Genomic DNA, 23,466 nt, shown 5'->3' with positions numbered 1-23,466 from the left:
CACCCGCAAGCAATTGGTTTGGTGGAGAGATTTCATCATCATTTTATGAATCCGGCCAAGGCTGAGCAGATGAACTGCCCTGGGTCCTCCTCGGCATCAGAACAGCACCCAAGGAGGGCCTACAGGCATCTTCTGCAGAACTGGTATACAGCACGCCGCTCTCACTGCCCAGTAAGTTCTTTGGCCTGGAGCCCAATACCACATCCGAGCACGCGAACCTGTTGGCGGATCTCTGTAAGAAGCTCTCCTCGCTAGCTTCCCCACCTCCCTCTCATCACAGTGCCCGGCCAACACATCGTCCCAAAGAGCTGGACTCAGTGGAATTCATGCTTGTTCGGCACGGCCCACATACGGCACCTTTGCAACACCCGTACGAGGGTCTGTACAAGGTCCTCCAGTGGTCCGGCAGGACTTTCACTTTGGACATAGGGGGAGAAAACCTAACTTTTCACCGCAGACCGTTTGAAGGTGGTGCACTTGGATCTATCTCGGCCGGTGCAAACGTCCATGCCCAAATGCAAGGGCTGACCGCCCAAGCGGCAGGACACATAGCCGGTTTGGGGGGGGGGGGGGTTGTGTGGCGACACACTCTCTCCTGGCTAACCAGCCCCGCGTGTAACGCCCCGTGACGGGGCAGCCAAGGGAAGATGGTGCTGTTAGGGTTTCCCCCTGCCTCAAGTCTCCTGCCCAGTGCGCTGCACGAGGTGACTGAGCTCGTGCTGCCCTTAAAGGGGCGCGCGCTGAATTTGAATAAAACAGTCATAAACTGGCCCCACGTGTAACGCCACGTGGCAGGGCAGCCAAGGGAAGATGGTGCTGTTAGGGTTTCTCCCTGCCTCAAGTCTCCTGCCCAGTGCATGCCTGGGGCAGCGATTATGATGTCTCAATGCACGAGGTGACTGAGCTTGTGCTGCCCTTAAAGGGGTGCGCGCTGAATTTGAATAAAACAGTCATTAACGACATTCAACGTGGTGGCTGTCCTTCTTGGCTGTGGCTCGAACTGGCCCCACGTGTAACGCCACGTGGCAGGGCAGCCAAGGGAAGATGGTGCTGTTAGGGTTTCTCCCTGCCTCAAGTCTCCTGCCCAGTGCATGCCTGGGGCAGCAATTATGATGTCTCAATGCACGAGGTGACTGAGCTTGTGCTGCCCTTAAAGGAGCGCGCGCTGAATTTGAATAAAACAGTCATTAACGACATTCAGTGTGGTAGCTGTGTCCTTCTTGGCTGTGGCTGGCTCCACACAATAACAATTTTTCTCAAGCAAAATATTTCAGTCACAATTGGGTCTCGAGCAGTGATTCTCAACCTTCTCACCCACATACCACCTTAAGCAATCCCACGAATCACAGAGCAATGATGGCATAGGGATTAGTTAAAGTGATATGTGAGTGGAAAAAGGTTGAGAACCACTGATTTAAAGTCTTGACTGGAATGCAGTCAAATAATGGCCAGGTCAGTGACTCTGATATCAGTGCAATGTGAATTGGAACCCATTTTCCCACACTATGGTACGTTGACTTAATATTTTGGGAACCTGGAGTAAATATGCCAAAATGACTTCAAATTCCACTGCATCTGCTGAAGAAATGTAGTGTTGTAGCGTGGGAGCTAACTGAACGAACAAACGAGACCAGCAGTTGGTGGGCTTATTGAGTCTAGTCCACTGCCTTTTTAAGGCCTTGAAAGTTCCTGCCCCCCACGTGCCGAAAACAGCGTTATCGAGACGCAAACACGCCTCCCGCATGCATGCGGGCTCCAAGCCTCTGTCAGAAAAGATGAACCGCATGGGGCCATCTTTGATGCAGCTGCTCCGCTGACGCGTGCGTAACACATGGAGCCAGTTCGCTCGACCATCCACTATGTTCATTAAATAAATCTGGAATCAAAAGCAAGGTGAAATAAATCATAGAATGGATCTGCTTGCCATTAGAATGCCTTCTGCTTCACTAATGTCCCTCATTTTTCACCCCGGCTCATCTCTGCTCTCTGAAATGGCCAACTTTGTCACTCACAAGAAGGTAGCTTGAACAATGCCAGATATTCAGTCTGTGAATTGGTCAATTATAATGTAAAACTTTGGTCAACGTATAACAAAGGTGTTGCTAATCACTGTATGCTGTTAGATACTGACGAGCAGCAACAATGAATATTTTGTATAACAGCTCTTATTTGCATTTAATAAAATATGAAGGGCCTCAGTAAAGATTTGATATTTACTTTTTTTTAAATTTAGTCACACAGCACAGTAACAGGCCCTTCCAGCCATGAGGCAGGTCCACCCAAATACACCCATGTGACTAATTAACCTGCTGACCCTATGTATCTTTGATATGTAAGAAGAAACTGGAGCATCCACAGGACGCAGAGTTGGGCAGCATGTACAAACTCCTTACAGACAGCACCAGATTTGAACCTGGATCAGTGGCGCTATGATAGTGTTGTCTGAACCTCTACACCACACGTCAAACTCAGGCCCGCGGGCCAAATTTGACCCGTGATATAATTATATTTGGCCTGCAAGATCAAATCAAATATGTATTAGAGCTGGCCCGCTGGGCACCGCGCCAGTATAGCGCATGCACAGCTAATACTACAAATCCCAGAATGTTTTACAAATGCGTTGGCGTCAGCCCGCTAATCGCCCCCACCTCCTCTCTTTACTTTCATTCGCATCTGCGACCTGTCGCCTAACTCACATGTAATAAACCCCTTACGAAAAATGGCCAAATGAAAGACAGAAAACAGGACCTTTCAAGACAGGTGGGAGGCAAACTCTGACCCCAAAGTTTGATGAACTTGCATCTAAGAAGAGATGCCAAGTATCTGGTTTAGACCCAGGTGCATCAGTGTAAATCACAGTGTAGCAAGCTAAGCTTGGATTAATATTTTCTTTGGTTAACTTTCAACTGTTCATGGTTGAAAGATTGGATTTTCATTGAAGCAAGTTATTTTTTTGACTTGTTGGCTTGTGAAAAAAAATACATTTAAAAGGAGCTTAAAGGCTATAGAGAAATATTATTTATTGATTATTTATTTCTCATTTGTTAATGCTTCTTCTGGAAAGAGTTTAACCAAAACTATTATTAAATATTTATTTTAATAAGAAAAAGTTTAACATTACATATGTTGAAAGAAGAGAAAACATGCAGATGTTGTTGAAAATTTTCAATAAATATTTAGTTTGGCCCAAGACTTAGTCCAAGTTTTTAATTTTGGCCCTCTGTGAATTTGAGTTTGACACCCTTGCTCTACACTAACCAGATTTCAGATTTATTGTCAGAGAACATACATGACATCACATACAACACTGAGATTCCTTTTTCCTGAGGGGTGCAGCAGATACGAGAGGCAGCTGATTAATTCATTCCATTTGCTCATAAATGCAATTTTAAACAAAGTGCTTAAATACTTTTTAAAATGACCAGGTCACCACTGGCTCCTGTGGATGCCAAATTGAGTATGTTCTATTCCAGTTGTGACACTCCCATGATCCGAACATCTGTGGGGATTTGCTATTCTGACTTGTGTTAAGATCCTATTGTGATAAGGTAACGGAAGGTTGGAAGTAGCTTTGGAACCAGAGGAAGATAAGAGGAATAACAGGGCCACTGGTGATACTAAGGGAATTACATCATATCACAATCCCTCTTCAATTCTTATCGGTATCGTTGCCATCTTCTGGAAGTTTGTTGCAGGTGTCCTTGCAGTTGAAAGGTGCTTCTATCTTCAAATATCTCACCCCCATCTCCCACCCTGCATGCCCCCACCATGCCCAATTTAAGATAGAACTCTCAATGCTGTTGAGAGTTCCCTCGAGGAAATAGCAAGGCCTTGACATCGGCAGAAGTCCATGTTCAAATGCACTGGTCTGTGTGTGAGCTGAGCAATGTACAGAACATGAGGGGAGAAAATAAAACACACATATAGATACACACATCAGTAGGATTTATTTATAACATGCAAGGATCATGCATTGCGTAATTTAAGCAGTAGTGATAGTTCAGTGCAAACCATAAATTCATATCATTCTTATACATATGGCTGACAAAATTAACATCTGCAAAAACAAAGTCAGTGAAATGGACACAGATAAGGAGTTTTAGATATGTGGAACTCAAACTCATATATTAATAAATATTAAACCACAGAAATTTAACTCTTACAACTTACAATATTATGTGAAGTGTTAGATGAATATAATTGAAGAGCTCACACTGTTAAGCTGCGTTATTCAGAGCTGGTTACATGTATACTAAACCTTGTAAAGAGCAAATTATTTCCCTGCCACAGCTGCCCACTATTGAATGGCAATGTTAATTGGGAATCATGTTTGTTTTTTAAAAACTCCCCAGCCACAAAGTCTAAGGGTTAATTTTGGGTTCTTGGGCTATTTCTTTAATTCATCTCTTGCCTCTCAATTTAATAGAAGGGGAAGATTAAGAAATGAATCCATTTTCAAAGTCGATTGCTCATTTTTGCATAGATCAAGCACTGAGGCAGCTTCATTTTGATGTTCAAGGAGCTACTTTTAAAGGGTACAGATTTGCCTGTCAAAATTAGGTTTGAAGGTTAGGACTGAGGTTGCACTTCAGGGTCAGAGATTATTACCACTGGGATTTTAGCCAGGAATTCCTCGATTTATTTTCTGCTGTCTACTAGAGTTGCATCTTTGTGCTTAGGTGAGATTGATGGCTTCTCCAAATGTATGTGTAGCAGGGGACCTAAATTCTGGCCAAACCTATTCAAATGGAAAAAGTCAATTTAAATGGTTTATATATTTAGATCTGCAGGTTAATTTACTGCTTAGAAATTAGGAAGGGATCAATACATACATCTTACTATTATTATATACACTCAGTGTCATTGGAAGGAGTTAAAAAGCCCCATTCAATGATTCCTTGATGTGGGGCACATAAGGAGGACTCAAGGTAGTTTGGAGACAAGAGTGGTGGGACAAGATTAATTTCACATTCTAATCTGGGACCTCTATACATCCTTTAGTCTATTTTTAAAACATGTACAATAATAACATATCACATCAATCATATTCTTTGGCTAATTTTAATATCCAAATCTTATTTTCCACATTTAAAAGTGACATCTTACACTTCTTGAGAAAAGGACAGCTTGTAATTACAGCTGCCCTGCATATTAGAGGGAACATGGGACGGTTTATTTGGACGTCCAAACGTTCTTCCTTGGAATTTAATGTTGTCAAATACTTCCAATGGAACCAATCCAATTCAAGGCTTCATCAGCCTTGACTTGACAAGTTAACCCGAGTTTTAGAAAACAACACCACCAGCTAAGATTTCTACCTGCCTTTCTTGCGATTTGTGTTTCTTTCAGGGTTCAGGGAGGGGAGTAGAGTTGTACTGTTTTCATGACTAGTTTGAACATTGATGGCATCTACATCTCTTCCTTCTTACCCAGCCTGCATTCCAGCCCCTGCCCAAACAAATTGAAAGGGAATTTCAAACTTTCAATATAAGCTCTTTAGTTCCAGTTAGCCCGTGTAACATTTTGGTTGCATTACAAAGAAAGTTCTCCTCCCTATCCACCTCAAAGGTGGTCAGAGAATGCAAGTGAACAATATTCCCACCCTTACCATGAGTATCTGACATACTCAGCATTTTTTGTGGTTAACTATCTGAAGTTAACCAAACTTGGTATTTCAGAATTGGGCCACATTTTTTTTTAACAGATTTAAGGATGGATACCAACTCAAAATATATGTATCTTAACAGATAGAACAAACCATCTCACCAAGTTGAAAGGCTGGTGTAATAACATTCATGCTGTTCTCTGAAAAGAATTGGTGAAAGCACATTTTAACCACTGTGAAGTGCTCAAATGAAATGATTTACAAACAAGAAATACTCTTTAGTTGCTCTAGAAGTCGCACTACTTAGAATAGTTGAGGCATTTGAGATCTTCAATTAATTCTACACCATTTGAGACAATTTGAATGACGATGCAAATGACTGTTGATCAGACTGCTTGATATGTTATTGTTATGCACCATATTACTCTACAAGACAGAAACACAATATCTGAGGTCCACTGCTACTCATTCTTTGTGTAAATCGCTTAAATTTTTGTTCAATGCACCACAATGGCAAATCATCAAATAACACATACCTTGCTACCAACATATTAATCCTTTCATAAGTCGACGTTAAAAATGTGACTGCTTTATTTTTACAATAAATCCAATGAACTGTACATTAATATTCTTATTAGTACTCCTATTAACCCTTTATACATATTTGAATCCTCAGGGATTACCCTCGGCTGTTTTCCTTGATGGTAATTATCTGAACCATATCAATTCATCTGTAAGTTCCTGGGTGGCGTGTGCAACTGAAAACTTAATTTGTAAACTAGAGTCTGTGGCAATTACAAGAGAGGTTAGTTTCATCAATCTCAACCTCAAATAAGAGGCAGTGTGACATAGGTAGGATTAGGAAACTATTTTCTCAACCATTTATCTCAAATGAATGATGCAAAGCAATTATCTGCATTGTTTAATAGATCAAGATGGGTTCAAATAGTACTTAAGCCATTGAAGTTATTTCATCGTTTTATTAGCTTTCCCTTTTACCTAAATTACATTACCCATGACCCTCAAAATTTAAATACCATCACAAACAACAACATTCACCCAAACCCTATCATAATGCAAGACACAGCTTGACTCACAAAGCTATTAATATTGTTTCATCATTTAAAAAGGCTCCGTAAACCAATGTTGGCTTAATCCTTCCACATTATAAAGGTGCTGAATAAAAGTCATTACATCCCTCACCATAGTGACTATTTTCTGTAGAAATACCAAAAATCTAAAAGGGCTAGATATTGTTTTGCACAATAAATGGCATTGTGCAGTCAACCATGACCAGTTTCACTCAGGGATGCAGAGATGTGCTTTTTACCCCCTATTCTGGTATACGATGTGCAGGAGTCATACACTTCAGCAGTGTGATTCTTTGCCTTTAGCAGTTACACACTGCAACCAAGGGGAATTTCAGGATTCAAACACAAGGTTCAACAAGTTTTCAACAGGCACTGCAGCCAGAAACGGACTGAATGGCAGGCCGGAACATCTGAATTATGATCTTAATAAGAACAAACACATGAATGTCAAACAAGAAATTATCTTCTTTCCACATCTATGCCACACTCACCAAATCACTTCACACCTCCCAATAACATGCCGGTGTGTCTGTCTCAAATATTTGTGGACCCCACCCCCACCCAAACCCAAACCTGTGATTCTGACAAAAATTGCCGTGAATTATATAACTGCATAAACCACATTTTGCTGCTGAATTGGAAAAATTCAGGGAGAATGAGGGAGTTGGAATTAAAGATTCCAAATCTATTCAATCATGAACTTATCTGGGAATAAATTTAGTACTAGAATTATTGTTTTTCATTAGACTGATCAATAACGAATTTATATAGCAGCATATACAAAAGTGCTGGAGAAACACAGTGGGTCATGCAGCATCCAATAGGAAAGCTGTTCTGTTTTCTGAAGGAGGAGGACATCTCAGATGTTCTGGAAAGGAAAGCCCCATCCTTGGATCAGATGCAGCATGGTTGGCGTAGCAGTTAGCGGAACACCATTACAGTACCAGCAATAAGGACCTGACTGGGGTTCGAACCCTGAGATGTCTGGAAGGAGTTTGTACATTCTCCCTGTGTCTGTGTGGGTTTTCTGTGTAGGCTCTAGTTTCCTCCCACCATTCAAAAACATACTGGGGTTTTAGGCTAATGGGGTGCAAATTGGGCAGCATGGACTTGTGGATGGAAATGGCCTGTAACCGTGCTGTGTGTCTAAATTTAAAAAAAATTAAATTGGAGATGGAGGAATTGAGAGAAAGGAATAGAATCCTTGCAGGAGAAAGAGTGGGAAGAGGTGTAGTCAAGGCACCTGTGAGAGTTAGTGGGTTTGTATTGTTGATCATCTGGGAGATGTGGAGAGGATTCCAGAACTAAGGACTGAGATGACCTAAAGTATAGGCACTTGTTTGTCTCTCAAAACGAAGGTCCCTGTAACCAATATGCTATTGGGAGAGAGTGGCCGGAAATCAAATGATCCAGTATTATATCAGCTTATGAACTTGTCTCCACTGAAAATGATCACCTTTTAAATTTTTTAATATGCAGTTCAAGAACATGTCTGCAGAAACAAACCAAGTTTGGGAAAATGAAAATGAATTGCAAATCTGTGAGTTTTAGACATTTCCAGATCGTATGAAAAAAATGTCACATAACTGTTCACTTTGACTTAAATTGTGTAAAGGTAATAATTAAATGTATAATCCCCATCTTTCAGTTTGCATAATCCCTTTTCTTAGGTACTCCTAAATGGAGTGCAAGATGAAAAGGTGGATCAGAAGGACAAGATAAATCTTCAGAAAATATGAACATTTAAATGTATTGTTACCACATTCAATAGCAAACTACTGTACTTAATTCCCCATTCTACTGTTCCAACATCACTTGCTGTACTTACTACTACAATGGTCAATATGCAATCAACTCCTTCAAGGCACAAATATGTGGACATAGCCAAATCATTAAAGAAGGAAAAAATATGCACAGATTTGAATCTGGTGCCAAAGAGATTAATGCAAGTAGACACACAGGCCCTCCAACCCTGAAAAGAAGTAAAAAAAAAGAGGCCGATATAGGGAACAGTGAAGGCAAATTTGAAGCACAACCATGAAGCACTGTGACTGGGACATACAAAAACAATACAGCTTCTCTTGTCTTTTGATAACCTGTTAAAATTGAAGATGCAAATTGTTATGGACCTTCATGGACCTCTCCTACTAATCAAACCTGAATCAAACATTTATAATGACAAGATCCTGACTTTGGGAAATGGATGATCCTGCAGTGCTTATTTCCTGTGAAAATGGTTATCGCCTCCATTGATCGTGCACATGCCATCAAGTCATTTCAATGTCACTTCCTATAGCATCACACTGCCTCTAGGTGGCATAAACATCTTTGAGTTGAACCCAATGGCATTGGCCATAAACCTATACTCCAGGATTTAAAGAAAATAAAAGACTCTTGTGCACATACAAACCTGAAATTACCATTTACCACTGCATCATACAAAGCAAACAAAGGCTTCTAACTCAGCTGTCAGTATCTTAATTACATTAGAGTTAATTCTGCATTTAATGGTATATTTTCTAGAGCATTGCACTACTTTTAGTGTTATATTTTTGTACAATTAGCTAAACGCACTAGGTATAGATTAGAACAAACCTGCAATTTTCTAATGTCCCTTATAACATTGACAACTTCTATGATATCTGTTAAATAGTACAAAGTGCTTTAAACCAACAGAATTGAATTCCAACTAGGATAAATGGTGCAGTTTTAGAATAAAATCTGTTTTTTTTTAATGATCCTAAAACATATTTGATAAAATGTTATTGTTTTAAGAATGAACAATGTCAAAGTAGTCTATTTTTGTTCCCTCAAATATCCTTTGACAAGATACAGGCTAACTGGAATATAGATTCTTTGGGGGCGGGGTTAAACTGTTGGGTCATGGAACTGCATTAGGTGAACAATACTTAATTCTGTGGCAGCTTTTAAAAGATAGTGTTTTAAAAAAGAAGTCTGTCAGTTTTTAGCCAAGGTCCACAGCAATTAAGGCAACAGGGGTGGGAGGAGCATGAAAGAAATGCACAAAATCATTTAGTGTCTTGAGGAACTATAATCACAGCACCTTTCCCAATTAACAGATGCACCACACACATTTGTATACACACAAAAAAAGGTTATTTACAGAGCAAAGAGGGCATCCTTGGATCGGTCCTGCTTCTTCATGTTTGTAGCTGGCACAGCAGAAGGAGTGGTGTTGCTGGAGGGGCAGGAGGGCAGATTTGGGACTCTCTCTGCTGCTTTTGCTCTTTCTTCCAAAAATTTGTCAAATTCTAAAATGTAAAATACACACAATATTAAGAAGTCCTTGAAGATAGCTTGCTCCTTTTTTGTTTGACCCTCAGTCATCGATGAGAAATTAACAAATGGCCTGGTTCCACACCAATACACCTTCAGAGGCCAACCAGGGGCTTGGAAGAGTTGTCCAGATTACCTGCCTTTTGCCAAAGTGTCTTGCCTAGGTCTGCAAAAGGGACAGGTTACTCTGTGAACACCCCACAGGAGAAACAACTCATTGGTGCCTCAATCTTTTTGTTCTCACTGATTATTTTTAAGTTTTATGAATAAACAATATGGTAAGAAATCTCAAACTAACATTTTAAACACTAAGTTTAGTAATGACAAAGGCTTGCTGCTTTTGCTAACAAAAACCTATATTAATTGGGAAGACGTTATGAAACAACTCGAGACAAAATAATAGCCGGAGGGATGACAGAGACACAGTACATTCAAAAACTGGTCTAAAGGTATTGTACAAATGCACAAAGCATTAAAAACAAGGTGGATCTTGTTGTACAGTGACAGATTGGAGGGTACGATGCTGGGGGCATTACTGAGTTGTGGCTAAAGGATGGATGTCATTGGGAGCTGGACATCCAAGGATATACGGTGTATCGCAAGGATAGGCATGGAGGCAGAGAGCACGGCGTGGCTTAGCTGGTAATCAGTGGAAAGAAGGAACATAGGATTGATTTAAAGAATGGTAAAGGTAAAAGGACACTAATGGCAGTTGTATCCAGGCCCCCAAACAGCAGCCACAATGTGGATTATGAAATACAACCGAAATAGAAGACATCGTTACAATAATCATGGGGGATTTTAACATGAGAGTACATTGGAAAAGGCAGGTTGCTCCAGGACCTCAGAAGAGTGAGTTTGTGGATTGCCTCCAGCATGGCTTTTTAGAGCAGCTTGTTGATGGGTGTTGTGCAATGATCCAGAGGTGATTAGAGAGCTGAAGGTGAGCATAATATGATTGAGTTCATTTTGAAATTTGAAAAGGAAAGGCTAGATAGAGTCCAATGTGTTGGTATTTCAGTGGAGTAAAGGAAATTACAGTCACATGAGAGAGGAACTGCCCAAAGACGATTGGAAAAACACTTGAATGGAGAAAAAAGCAGATCAGCAATGCTCGAGTTTCTGCGAGAAGTGAGGAAAGTACAGGACAGGCACATACCAAAAAGAAAGAAAATTGTGAATGGAAAAATGAAACAATTGTGGCTGATGGGGGAAATTAAAGTAAATGCAAAAGAGAAGGCGCCCAGGAAACAAAAATAAGAGGGAAGGTAGAAAACTGGAAATTTTTTTAAGACAACTAAGAAGGTGATTAGGAGGGAAAAGATGAATTATGAAAGCAAGTAATATCAAAGAGGATTCTAAAAGCTTTTTATAAATATATAAAGAGTAAAAGAGTGACTAAAATAGACATTGGAATGATTGAAACTGATGCTGGAGAAATTGTAATGGGAGACAAGGAAAGGCAGAGGAAATTACTGAATATTTTGGATCAGTCATCACTGTGGAAGATATTAGTCAGTGGTTGGGAATCTGTTGGAATCGATTGTCAAGGATGAGGTTACAGAATACCTGGAGGTGTGTGAAAAGATAGGCCCAAGTCAGCATGGTTTCCTTAAAGGAAAATCATGCTTGACAAACCTATTGAAGATGAAGAGTATGTTACAGAAAACTCTTGGAAACTTCTACAGGTGTACCGAAGAGAGCATTCTGGCTGGTTGCATCTCTGCCTGGTATGGAGGTGCCAACACTCAGGACAAGAATAAACTCCAGAGGGTTGTTAACTCGGCCTGAGATATCACAGGCACCGGACTTCACACCATCGAGGACATTGACATAAGGCGGAGTCTTAAAAAAGCAGCCTCTATCCTCAAAGACCCCACACCCAGACCACAGCCTGTTCACTCTGCTACCATTGGGAAAAAGGTACAGGAGCCTAAAGGCGAACACTCAGCGGCACAAGGACAGCTTCTTCCCCGCTGCTATCAGATTCCTGAATAAGCAATGAACCAAAGACATTGCCATACTTTCTGTGCACTGTTATTTTTATTTATTTATAGTAATTTTGTAAGATGGTTATAATGTTGTTGCCACAAAACACCGAATTTCATGACTTGTTCTGATAATAAATTCTGATTCTGACATCATAAATAGGATAGACAGGAGAAAATTCAGTAATATTGTGTACTTGGAAATTCAAAAGACCTTCGACAATGTGCCACACATAGGCTGCTGAACAAGATAAGAGCCCATGGAATTACAGGAAGGATACTAGTGTGGACAAAGCATTGGACTATTGGCAGCAAACAGAGTAGGAATAAAAGGATTCTATTCTGGTTGGCTACTGGTGTTCAGCAAGTGTTGGGGCTGCTTCTTTTTACGTTATATATAAATGATTTGGATGATGGAATAGATGGCTTTCAGGTTAAATTTACAGATGATACCAAAATAGGTGATAGGGTGGGTGGTGTTGAGGATACCAAAAGGCTGCAGAGAGACTTGGATAGATTAGGAGAATAGGCAAATTGGTAGCAGATGAAATATCATGTTGGAAAATGTATGGTCATGCAGTTTGGTAGAAGAAATAAATTATTTAGATGGGGAGACAATTCAAAATTCCAAGGTGAAAAAAAACTTGGATGTCCTTCTGCAGGATATCCTAAAGGTTGACCTCCAGGCTGAGTCAGTGGTGAAGAAGGCGAATGTAATGTTGGCATTCGTTTCTAGAGGGATAGCATATAGTAGATTCCCCATTATTCAGAATTCAAACAACCGGAAACTCAAGCAACTGGCAAAAAACAGTGAGGAAATAAATAAATAAAATTTCAAATAGATAGGACTGGGCAGATGAACCCAATGGGGTAGCAGTAAGACTTCATTGGACATGTGCAGGTTTGCCACGCTGAACTAGCAATGCCCCTCAATGCGCGCATATTCTTTTCACTGTCGGCACTTTGCCTGGAGCTGCATGAGGCAGGCGTGTTGAGGGCCTGACCAGGACCCTTGCGTGAAGGTTGTCAGCGCGAGGAACGTGTGCCGTGGACCTGACCAGGACACATGCGTGAAGGTGAGCCGGGTTGTCAGCGCGAGGAATGTGGTAGAGTACGCCAAGGGCTTGACCAGGACATGAGCTGGAGCCAGTGGAATGGGGATAGAATATGGAGGGAGAGGGGGAAGATGGCAGTCCCGATTTTTAGGGGACATTTTTAAGTTTCGAGGATTGTCCAATACACTGGAATATAGGGTAGGACAAAAATATGCTAAGTTTAAAATTGGCAGGGGTTCATTATGATGGTGGCACGGTTAGCAGAGCGGATAGCACAACACTGGTACAGCGCCAGCGAATGTGGTTTGAATTTATATTTTGTAAATTATGGGAATTACAATACCTGATTAATGACACAATACTGAATTTTTTCAAATGACTTCACATTTTAAACGGTGTATTCTTAATGCAGGTATATTAGTTAGGCATCGGAAAAGTGAGTATCAGTCAACTGGAAAATTTGCATATCTGACATCCGCGATCCCTGTAGGTGTTGGAGAATGGGGATTCTACTGTATAATGGATGTAATGTTCATCTATAAAGAACTGTCGAGAACTCTCTTGGAGTAGTGTGTACAATTTTGAGCGACTTATTTGAGAAAAGATGTGTTGGAGTTGGAGAGGATTCAGAGAAGATTTACAAGAATGAGAGCAGGGATGAAAGGGTTAGCAGAAGAGGAATGATGGTTGGAGGACAGAAGGACGGGGGGGGGGGGGGGAACCTCATAGACACATTTTGAATGCTGAAAAGCCTGGACAGAGTAGATGTGGCAAGAATGTTTCTGATGGTAGGGGTTTCTGGGACAAGAGGGCACAACTTCAGGATAAAAGGTGTCAATTTAAAAAGGAGATGAGGAAAAATTTATTTCGTCAGAGGATCGTGAGTCCGTGGAAATTGTTGCTACAAGTAGCCGTGGAAGCAATGTCTTTGGGTGTATTTAAGGCAGGGATTGACAGGTATTTGATTAGTCAGGGCATCAAGGGTTATGGGAAAAATGCCAGGGAGAGGGGCTGAGTGGGAGGATGGAATAGCTCATGATTAGAATGGCAGAGCAGATTCAATGGGCCATTGGATCTACTTCTGCTCCTTGGCAAACCCACCTTCACTTGTTACCCCTTCTTCTGCATCGTCTCCCTTCTGAAATTAAAAATAAAATTTAATTTTAATGTTATTTGAACTTCAGTTTTCCATTCAACTAGAGAATACAAGGATATGAATTTAAAAAAAATATCTGGAACATTTTGTTGAATTCTCTCAAACAAATACAAAACAGCAAACATGCACAGAACCCAATTCAGAATGACAAAAAAGAAACAATTTCCCCACTAAATTCAAAATTCCTGTTGAATAGCCCCCCCCACCCCAACTGGTCTGAGGTTTTGTAACAGTTGGTCTGTGGTGAGAAAAAGAACTCTGAAGGTGGTCTCTGGCTGAAATAAAAGATTGAGGACCACTGATGTCGTTAAATTGCATCCTCCTCAACTTACCTTTTTGACAATGTGCAAAACACTAAACAAGAACACGCAGGCATGCAGTGTGAGAAAACCAGTGAAGACAGGTTTGTAGAGCTGAGTGAATGGTGAATCTGGGGAATCTCTAATCACTAGCACTTCACTTGCATCTGTCACATACAGTTCCATTGAAGCCCACAAAACACTGATAAAATTTTCAGGTCTTATTTTTAAAAGAGAGAAGTTCCTGCTTTTGGAAACCTGGATTCTTTTCCTGCTACTTTGGAGTGTTATCTTTTCTATCTGGTATTACAATGGCAACCTATCTCTGCACAATCTTCACTCAGTAATAATAATACAGTAGAATAATATTGAGGAAATATTTTGAGTGATGCATGGTCAATCAATGAAAAAAAGTTACAGAAACTAAATTGACCAGATTGACCTTTTTTGGCTCTGGACATGTTTATTTGTGTAGGGAAAATAACTGACATGTGGGAGCATTCAGCATTCAGAACCAGCACATTCCAGGATGAACCTTGGATGGTAAGAGGTCATGAATTTACTCTAAAATGGATGCTAAAAATCAGACAGAAATATAAAAGTTGTAAGAAAGAGTTCAAGCAGGGGATTTGGAAAAGGGGGCCATGAATTGTCTTCATTGAGTTAGATTAAAGAAAATACCAACGCATTAAAAACAAGAGGATAACTAGGACCACTTGAGATCAAAGGAGGGAATCTGTGCTTGGAGTCAGAGGAAGTACATGTGGTACTGAGTATTTCGCATTAGTGTTTACTAAGGAGAGGATGTGAAGGTCAGCGAGAGCAGTGTGGAGAATGCTAATATTTTAGGCCATTTTTAGATCAAGAGGTGATGCTGGATCTTCTAAAAGCATTAAGGTGGTTAAGTCTATCGGGACTGATTCGATATATTTCAGTTTACTGAAAGAGGCAACAGAGGATATTGCTGGCATCTTGAGGAAGATCTTTGTATCCTCACAAGCAACAGATGAGCACCTACCTGGAGAACTAGAAAGTAGATAATGTTCCTTTGTGCATGGAGGGAAATAAAAAATAATCCAGGAAATTATAGGCCTCATGCCACCCTCCAAACCCCATAATATAAAGCAAGAAATGAAAGAGGGAAAGAAGAAAAAATAAATAAACAATAGTAGAACACAAAAGAAAAAAGAAAAAGAAATCGTGTCATCCAAAATTTCATATTTAATTATTTTCGTACTTGTATCTTATCACTTTTAGAGCTGGAGGTCTGAAATTGATGGTTTCTAATATACTCTATGTATGGTTCCCAAATTTGTTCAAATAAAGTATATTTGTCTTTTAGATTGTAGGTAATTTTTTCTAATGGAATACACGTGTTCATTTCTATGTACCATTGTTGTTTTTTTAAGGTTGCTTCCATTTTCCAAGTTATCCTATACTATATTGACGACTAAACTGGGACTGCTTTATGCATCCACGAAGAGCTTGTCAACTTCATTCACTTCATTGCCAACTTCCACTCTGATCTCAAACTCACCTGGTCCATTTTTGACAACACTCTCCATCTCTCTTGTCTCCATCTCGGGAGACAAGCTTTCCACCAACATATATTACAAACCTAATAACTCCCTCAACTTGACCACACTTCTTCATACCCCTGTTCCCTGCAAGGATTCTATTCCTTTCTCATAATTTCTCTGTCTCTGCCATTCCCAAGATGAGGTCTTCCAGTCCAGATCATCAGAAATGTCTGCTTCTTCCACAGATGTGGCTTCCCCTCCCCTCCTTTCCTACCAGCTCACTAGCTTCCGCATCCAACACATGATCCTCCAGAATTTCCACACTTACAACAGGATCCCACCACTGGACACATCTTCCCCACTCCTCTTATCTCTGTCTTCTGTAGGGACTGCTCCCTCCATGACTCCCTCGTGCACTCATCCTGCCCCATCAATTCCCCCTCCCTCCCTCCCCAACATTTTCCCCTGTGGCTGCGGGAGTTGCCACACCTCCTCCCTCACCACAGTCTGGGACCCAAAACAGGCCTTTCAAGTGAACCTACATTTCACTTGTGTATCCACAGGACTGATTTACTGCATCCGGTGCTCCTTTGTGGCCTTCTCTACATCGGAGAGACTGGGAGAATGTTTCACTGACCACCTTCACTCCATCCACACCAGTGATAGAGACTGCCCAGTGGCCAACCATTTCAGTTCTGCGTCCTTCTCCCATGCTCACATCATCCTCATATACTCCCCCTCCAAAACCACCCTTAAATTGGAAGAACAACTCCTGATTTTCCATTTGGGAACTCTCCAGCCAAGTGGCATTAACATCGATTTCTTCTAACCTGCTTTCCTTTCCCCCTCCCTCCCTCTGTCTTCTTTCACTCAGCTCTTCACACCCTTCCCTCTCCATTCACCTAGCCGTCCCTCCTCTCCCGCTTGCTGCTGTGCCCTCCCTCTTTTCTCCACCTATTACCTCCTGGCTTTCAGACCTTGCTCCTCGCCCCCCCCCCCCCCATACCTTATTGTTTGGATGCCTACCAACATTTTTCCGTTGATGAAGGGCTCAAGCCTGAAACGCTGGTTATTCATCTTCATCTTGCTATATGAAGGACACTGTTTGACCTGCTGAGTTTCTTCAGCATTGTGTTTTTACTAGAATTTAAGAGGTATGAAAAATGGATAAAAAATTGGCTTGCAGGTAGAAAGCAGAGAGAAGGAGTGGTAAGAAAGTATCCTGCCTGGAGGACGGTGACTAGTGGAGTGCTGTAAGGTTCCGTTCTGGGACCTCAGCTCTTTGTGATTTTTATAAATGATCTGGATGAAGAGGCAGAAGGATGGGTCAGTAAGTTTGCAGATGATATGAAGGTTGGAGTTGTGGATGGAGCTGAAGGTTGTCGAAGGTTCCATTAGACAGGATGCAGAGTTGGGAGGAGAAGTGGCAGATGGAATTCAATCCGGACAAGTGTGACGTGATGCATTTTGGAAGGACAAACTAGAAGGTTGAGAACAGGGTTAAGGGTTGGTACTCAAGAGAGTGGATGAACAGAGGGACCTTGGGGTGCAAATCCATACATCCCTTAAGGTTGATAGGATAGATAAGAAGGCCTATGGGATGCTGGGATTCATTATTAGGAGGAATGAATTTAGGAGTAGAGAGGTCATGTTACAACTACAAATCTCTGGTGAGACTACACTTAGAGTATTGTGTTCAGTTCTGGTCATCTCATTATAGGAAAAATGTGGAAGCTATGGAGAGGGTGCAAATGAGATTTAACCAGGATGTTTCCTGGATTGGAAAATAAGCCATGAGGCAAGGTTAGCAGAGCTGGGACTTTTCTCTTTGGAGTGTAGAAGGATGAGAAGAGATCTAATAGATTAAGAGGTATCAATAGGGTACACAGTGCCAGTGCCTGTTTCCCACGGTAGAAATAGCAAACACCAAAGGACATGTGAAGAGAGGAAAGTTTGGGGGAGACATCAGGGTAAGATTTTTATGCAGAGAGATGTGGGTGCCTGGAATGCCTTGCCAGGGATGGTGGTGGAAATTGAAACAATAGGGGCATTTAAGAGACTGGCATATAGATAGAGGGTTAGTAGGGTAGGAAGGGTTTTAAAAAAAAAGGGATATATGGGTTGGCACAGAAATGAGCACCGAAGGGTCTGTACTGTGCTGTAGTGTTCCATGTTCTATCTAAGCAACATAATGATATAGGATTGTGACAGCTATCAAAAGTACTGACAGGATTATCTTTGTTTAAAACAAAACAGACATAGAATGAATGATTTTAACAATGGGAATATATCAGGAATGAGATAACACAATTCGTAAGTGACATATCAGTCTGGTTAAAGAAGGACCTTTCAGCTTTAATAATGAGGAAGAGAAATCTCAAGTAAAGCAGATACAACACAGAAAGGCCTATCAGCTTGAACTGCTCTGTTTAGTTCTGCCATTAATATGGTTATGTACTTAAAATGAGGTGGTGTGTAGTCCTACTCAGCACCCTGAGGATTCCTTTCCGCACCATTAATTCTGTGGACCTGCTGAGGTTTTTAGTCTTTCAGCCTGGTAGGTCATTAATCCATCATCTTCATTAATGTGAAGACAGGCTCTGGATTGTTCCCAAGAACAATCACTATCTAATTACTTCCCTCCCTCTCCACCAATTTTCCAAGTGGATCCAATCTGAAGTACAGATTTAATATTGTGCATCAACATTACTCTGATTCATGACTTTGTTGATATTGGTGTTTAGCCATAAACAATGAGGTAAGAAAAAGATCAAGATGAAACCTATAACTTGCCTCTGTGCAGGGCATGAATTTATCTTCCACTGCCAATGCCAAAAGGCTCCTTGACTATACATTTACTTTATATTTTTTCCCTGATGTTCATTTTCCATTTAGATTAATGGAACTTATTATCATTAGGGGAGTATAAATGAGAAATGAATAGTGAAACTTTAACAAGTGTCCAAAAATAAGCCTCTACCTATTGATCTCTTAGGTGAGGAATTCAAGAGTTTTTTGTTGATTGTTAGTCCTCCTGCACAGGATATTTCATGCAGAACAATCTGCTTCTCCATTTATTTCCCAGTAACCTATTTGCATGCATATGCACATCAATTCCACCCAAATCTCCAACCACCCTGACACACAACGTGTGATTTATAGGCATCAGTTATCTGACAGCTTTAGAACGTGGAAGTTAAGCTGGGGATGGACCAGGACAAGGACCAGGAACAGGACCCAGCCATCACAGGGACAGTACCAGAGATCAGAATCTGACCTGGGCTGGTGAACATAAGGGGGCAGGTGCACTATCTGTTGTGACCCTGACATCAATGGTGACGTGACACAGTGGCTAGTGCTGTTGTCTCCCGAGGTTCGATTCTGATCTCAGCTGCTGTCTGCATGGAGTTGGCATGTTTTCATGTGACCACAGGGGAGTTCCCCCAGCCCTCTCCCCCTCAGATACAATCAAATGGGCTCAATTCAATTGTGCAGTCAGTTTCTAGCTGTGTTGAACTTTGGTTCCAAGAACTGAACATTTCAGAATGTATAACTGAATGAGAGGAATAAAATACAAAGTCTGCATACACTGTGATTGAAGTAAAAACACAATGCTGGAGACACTTAGCAGGTCAAATTGTGTGCTTTATATAGCAAATATAAATAAATAACCAACTTTTTGGGTTTGAGCCCTTCGTCAAGGTATGGGAAAATATAGGCAGGTACCTGAACAAATTTGTGGGGGAAGGGGCAGGCGGAAGAGCACATAATGGATAAGGGAGGGAGGGCAAACGGGGGGGGGGGGGGGGGGGTGGGGGGGATGGATCTGTGAATGGAGAGGGGAGGAGGTGGAGAGCTGGAGGAAAGAAGACAGAGGGATGGGGAAGGGAGGGAGAACTTTAACCTGCATCAGCCCATTTACTCCTTTTTTGGGAGAAAAAGTACAATCACCCTTGTGAATTACAAGATACTTGAGCTGATTTTGAAAATCCATCTGGATGGCATTAACATTGACCTCCGGTTTCTGCTAGCCTACTCCCTGTTCGCCCCCCCCAACCCCTTTCCCTTCTTTCCTCAGCTCTCCACCCTCTTCCCTCTCCATTCACAGAACCATCCTTCCTCTCCCTGCTTGCTGGTATGGCCTCCCTCCCTATCCATCTATTACCTCCTGCCTTTGGGCCTGTGCTCCTCCCCCCACCATTTTGTTTCGGTACCTGCCAACTTTTTCCATACCTTGGTGAAGGGCACAAGCCCGAAACATTGATTATGTATCTTTATCGTTGCTTCATTAAGTACACTCTTTGTCCAGCTAAGTTTTTCTAGCATTGTGTTTTACTTTGACCACAGTGTCTGCAGACTTTTGGGTTTTACTTGAATTAATGACCCTTTAGTTTAAATTACTGTTTTCTATGGAAATGTACAGGTTATATATTTTTTCCCCGAATTCAGCAGACCCAAGAGACTGCAGATGTTGAATTCTGGTGCAGACTTGATGTAGGATCTCAACCTGAAATTTTGACAATTCCTCCCCGTCCCACAGAGGTCCTCCAGCAGCTTGATTTTTTTGCCTACAACTTCTTCCTGGTATCAGGAGAATCCCAATTCATCATTCAAATAACAGCTCAGGTCTCACTCCATTAAAGTACATCAATTATCATTTATCTGGGAAGTTCACTTAAATTGATCCATATCCTACTTCAAATGAACTACATATGCATAATCTAAAAATCTATGGATAGGATTCAAGAGCAGGAACCATGTGATCCCAAATTTCTTTGGTGCAAAGGGCAATTTCAACCTTCCAGTCCAGCACAGCTAACAACAGACAACACAGTTCATTTTCCAGCTATTATTGGCTGCAGTTCAAAAAGTATGACACCCAATTAGATAAAATCTATACAATTATATTATCTGAGTTTAGTCTCGTTGAAGGGTTTTGACTTTAAACATTGACTGACCATTTCTATCCATGAATGCTGTCTGACCTGCTGAGTGATTCCAGTGCTTCTTTGTTCCAGATTATTATTTTTTTAATGAGGCAAATACATCACTGAAGCTCTGTGCGAAGACAGCTCCATTTTCCAGAAATAAACGAGACCTTAAGTAATGGAATATATCTAATTTCTCTCAACTCAGTGCCTTTCTTTTCCTGAAGTATCACAAACATTATGGAAATGCATATTCATGAGGGCAGATTCCCTCCCCCATAGAAAATGGCAATATTCCAACATGTGACCAGATATTCCTTTTGGAAACCAATATTTAAAGGAACAGCATGCAATTCACATTGTTAAGAGAATGTAATATACAATCTCGTGATTATTTCTAATTAAAAAAAAGCAGAACAGCCTTTCACTCAAAGAATCATAGTCACTCCTGATGTAAATAGTACAAGAGAGTGGGGTTGGCAATGTGGTGGGAAAATATAGACAAAAAAAAGCAAGAAAATTTCAATCCAAAACAAAAGTAAAATAGCAAAAGGCCCTCACCACGTCAGTGCTGAGCCATTCTTCAACGTCGTCCATGAGCGACTGTGCAACAGGAATCTACACAGCGATGAGAAATTCAAACCAACCAAAGTACAAAAAGAAAATAAAACAAAACTTAAAATGGAAACATAAAAATTCAAAATTTACAAAAGAAAATGTTGCAGAGAAATAAAAGGATAACATTTAAGAATGCACCAATCCAAGCTTTAAAATTAAATGCACATGAATCAACGGATGACTTTTGTTTGCAGCAGTTCAATGGATTGGAGAAAATGTTATATATGACCAGTTCATTATAAACTTTTCTTTCTTCATGAAAAAATAATGGACATGTTTTGTGCAGCTATTTAGGAGACTATATTTCCCATTACGCACCAAATGCCAATGGGATGAATGTTATGATACTGCATGGATTGGTTAGTTATAAGTGTGAGCATTTAGCATTTTGGAGTAACATAGAGTCCTTTGCCTGTAGTAATGGGCCATGTTGAGTTCTGGATTGTCCTCTGTGGTGACAAGTTTTATTGATGACATGTGAAAATGACCTGCTTCCACAATAGGGCTGTGTGATACACCTTTCAGTTACAGGCAAAGAGTCTGCAAGGTCAGAATTCCATGATTCAAAGAGGTAAGACAGAACTTAGGAATTGCAAATCTCTTCACTGATGAGTTTTGTAGCTTACATTCTCAGAGTTAGTTTCAAATGTCAGCCATTATGATGCAAAGGGAATAATTTTAATTTGGAAATTGAGGATATATGACATTCTGTTTTTGCTTTACCCTGACAAAGGGTTCAGGCCCAAAATGTTCTATGAATACTGTCTGATCTGCTGAGTTACTCCAGCACATACGCTAATTGTACTAAACCCTAGCATCTGCAGACTTTTTTGTTTAACTACATTCAGATTTAAATTTAGATATACAACACAGTAACAGGCCATATGGCCCATGAGTCCGTGCCGCCTAATTACACCCAATTAACCTATAACCCCCGGTATGTTTCGTACGATGGGAGGAAACCGGAGCCTCTGGGGAAAAGCCGCAGAGAAAGAGGGAGAATGTACAAACTCCTTACCTACAGCACGGGATTCAAACTCCAGTCCTGATCGTTGGCACTATAAGAGCGTTGCGTTAACCGCTACGCCAACTGTGCTGCCCTTTAATATTTTAATGCAAGCAAATGAGATTAACATTAATATGCATCTTGTTCGCCGAAGTTAGAGAGGATAACTGAAAAGATTCACAAGAATGCTGTCGGGATTGGACAGTGATATATGGTGAGATTGATTAGGATTGGACTATCTTCTCCTGAAGCGAAGGAGGCTGAGGAGTGATCTTACAGAGGTTTGTAAAATTATGAGGGGTGTAGATAGGGTAGAGAGTCTCAGCATTTTTTCCAGGAGAGGGGAGTCTAAATACAGAGAGTATAAATTTAAGTAAAGAGGCAAAGAGTTAGAGGAGACACGAGGATAGGTGGAGGCAGAATCAGAAAAAATTGCAATATTTAAAAGACATTTGGTCAGGAGCACGAATAAGAAGGGTTTAGAGGGGCATAGGCCAAATGCAAGCAAATGGGGTTAACATCAATAGGCATCTTAAAAATTAAACCAGAGGGCCTGTTTCTGTGTTAGATATCTATGATTCTATGTCCAACACCTTTATCAATAAAGCTCAGGGAGGAGACTTTTTTAAAAAAAAGAGTGGTTGATATTTGGAACGAGCTGCCAAAGGAGATGGTGAGATCAGGCAATAATCACTATGCTTAACATATACTTAAATCGGCAAGATATAGAAGGATATTGTCCTAATATGGGAATATGGCATTAGTACAGTGGGAGAAAGGTTTGTCTGGATTCGGTGGATGAAAGGCTCAGTTTCTGTGCTCTATAATTCTACGACATGTAGTCATAGAGTAAAGATAATTTTTCTGACCATCTGGGAGTTTTGCAGTCATTGTAATTAATGA

The 23,466-nt window shown here is 40.8% G+C and overlaps 1 protein-coding gene across 5 annotated transcripts in view; it reads right to left on the bottom strand.

The window, feature by feature from the left end:
• Nucleotides 1-3,928: 3,928 nt before the first annotated feature.
• The window catches only part of LOC138758835 (TOM1-like protein 2), a 120,697-nt gene continuing 101,159 nt past the window's right edge, over nucleotides 3,929-23,466 (bottom strand). For 3 of the 5 annotated variants that reach the window (XM_069928268.1, XM_069928269.1, XM_069928272.1), the window contains 3 exons: nucleotides 21,501-21,557; nucleotides 14,138-14,174; nucleotides 3,929-9,968 (listed from right to left, as the gene is read on the bottom strand). In XM_069928268.1, coding sequence (XP_069784369.1) covers nucleotides 9,817-9,968; nucleotides 14,138-14,174; nucleotides 21,501-21,557 — 246 coding nt within the window. In that variant the 3' untranslated portion in view covers nucleotides 3,929-9,816. Of the gene's footprint in view, nucleotides 9,969-14,137; nucleotides 14,175-21,500; nucleotides 21,558-22,575; nucleotides 22,658-23,466 lie in introns of those variants that run through there. The other 2 variants (XM_069928271.1, XM_069928274.1) reach the window with 2 other exon arrangements.

The sequence above is a fragment of the Narcine bancroftii genome, chromosome 3 (genome assembly GCF_036971445.1).
Source record: "Narcine bancroftii isolate sNarBan1 chromosome 3, sNarBan1.hap1, whole genome shotgun sequence".
NCBI lineage: Eukaryota > Metazoa > Chordata > Chondrichthyes > Torpediniformes > Narcinidae > Narcine > Narcine bancroftii.
Note: the sequence above shows the minus strand (reverse complement) of the source record. Positions and strands in the feature narration are given on the sequence as shown.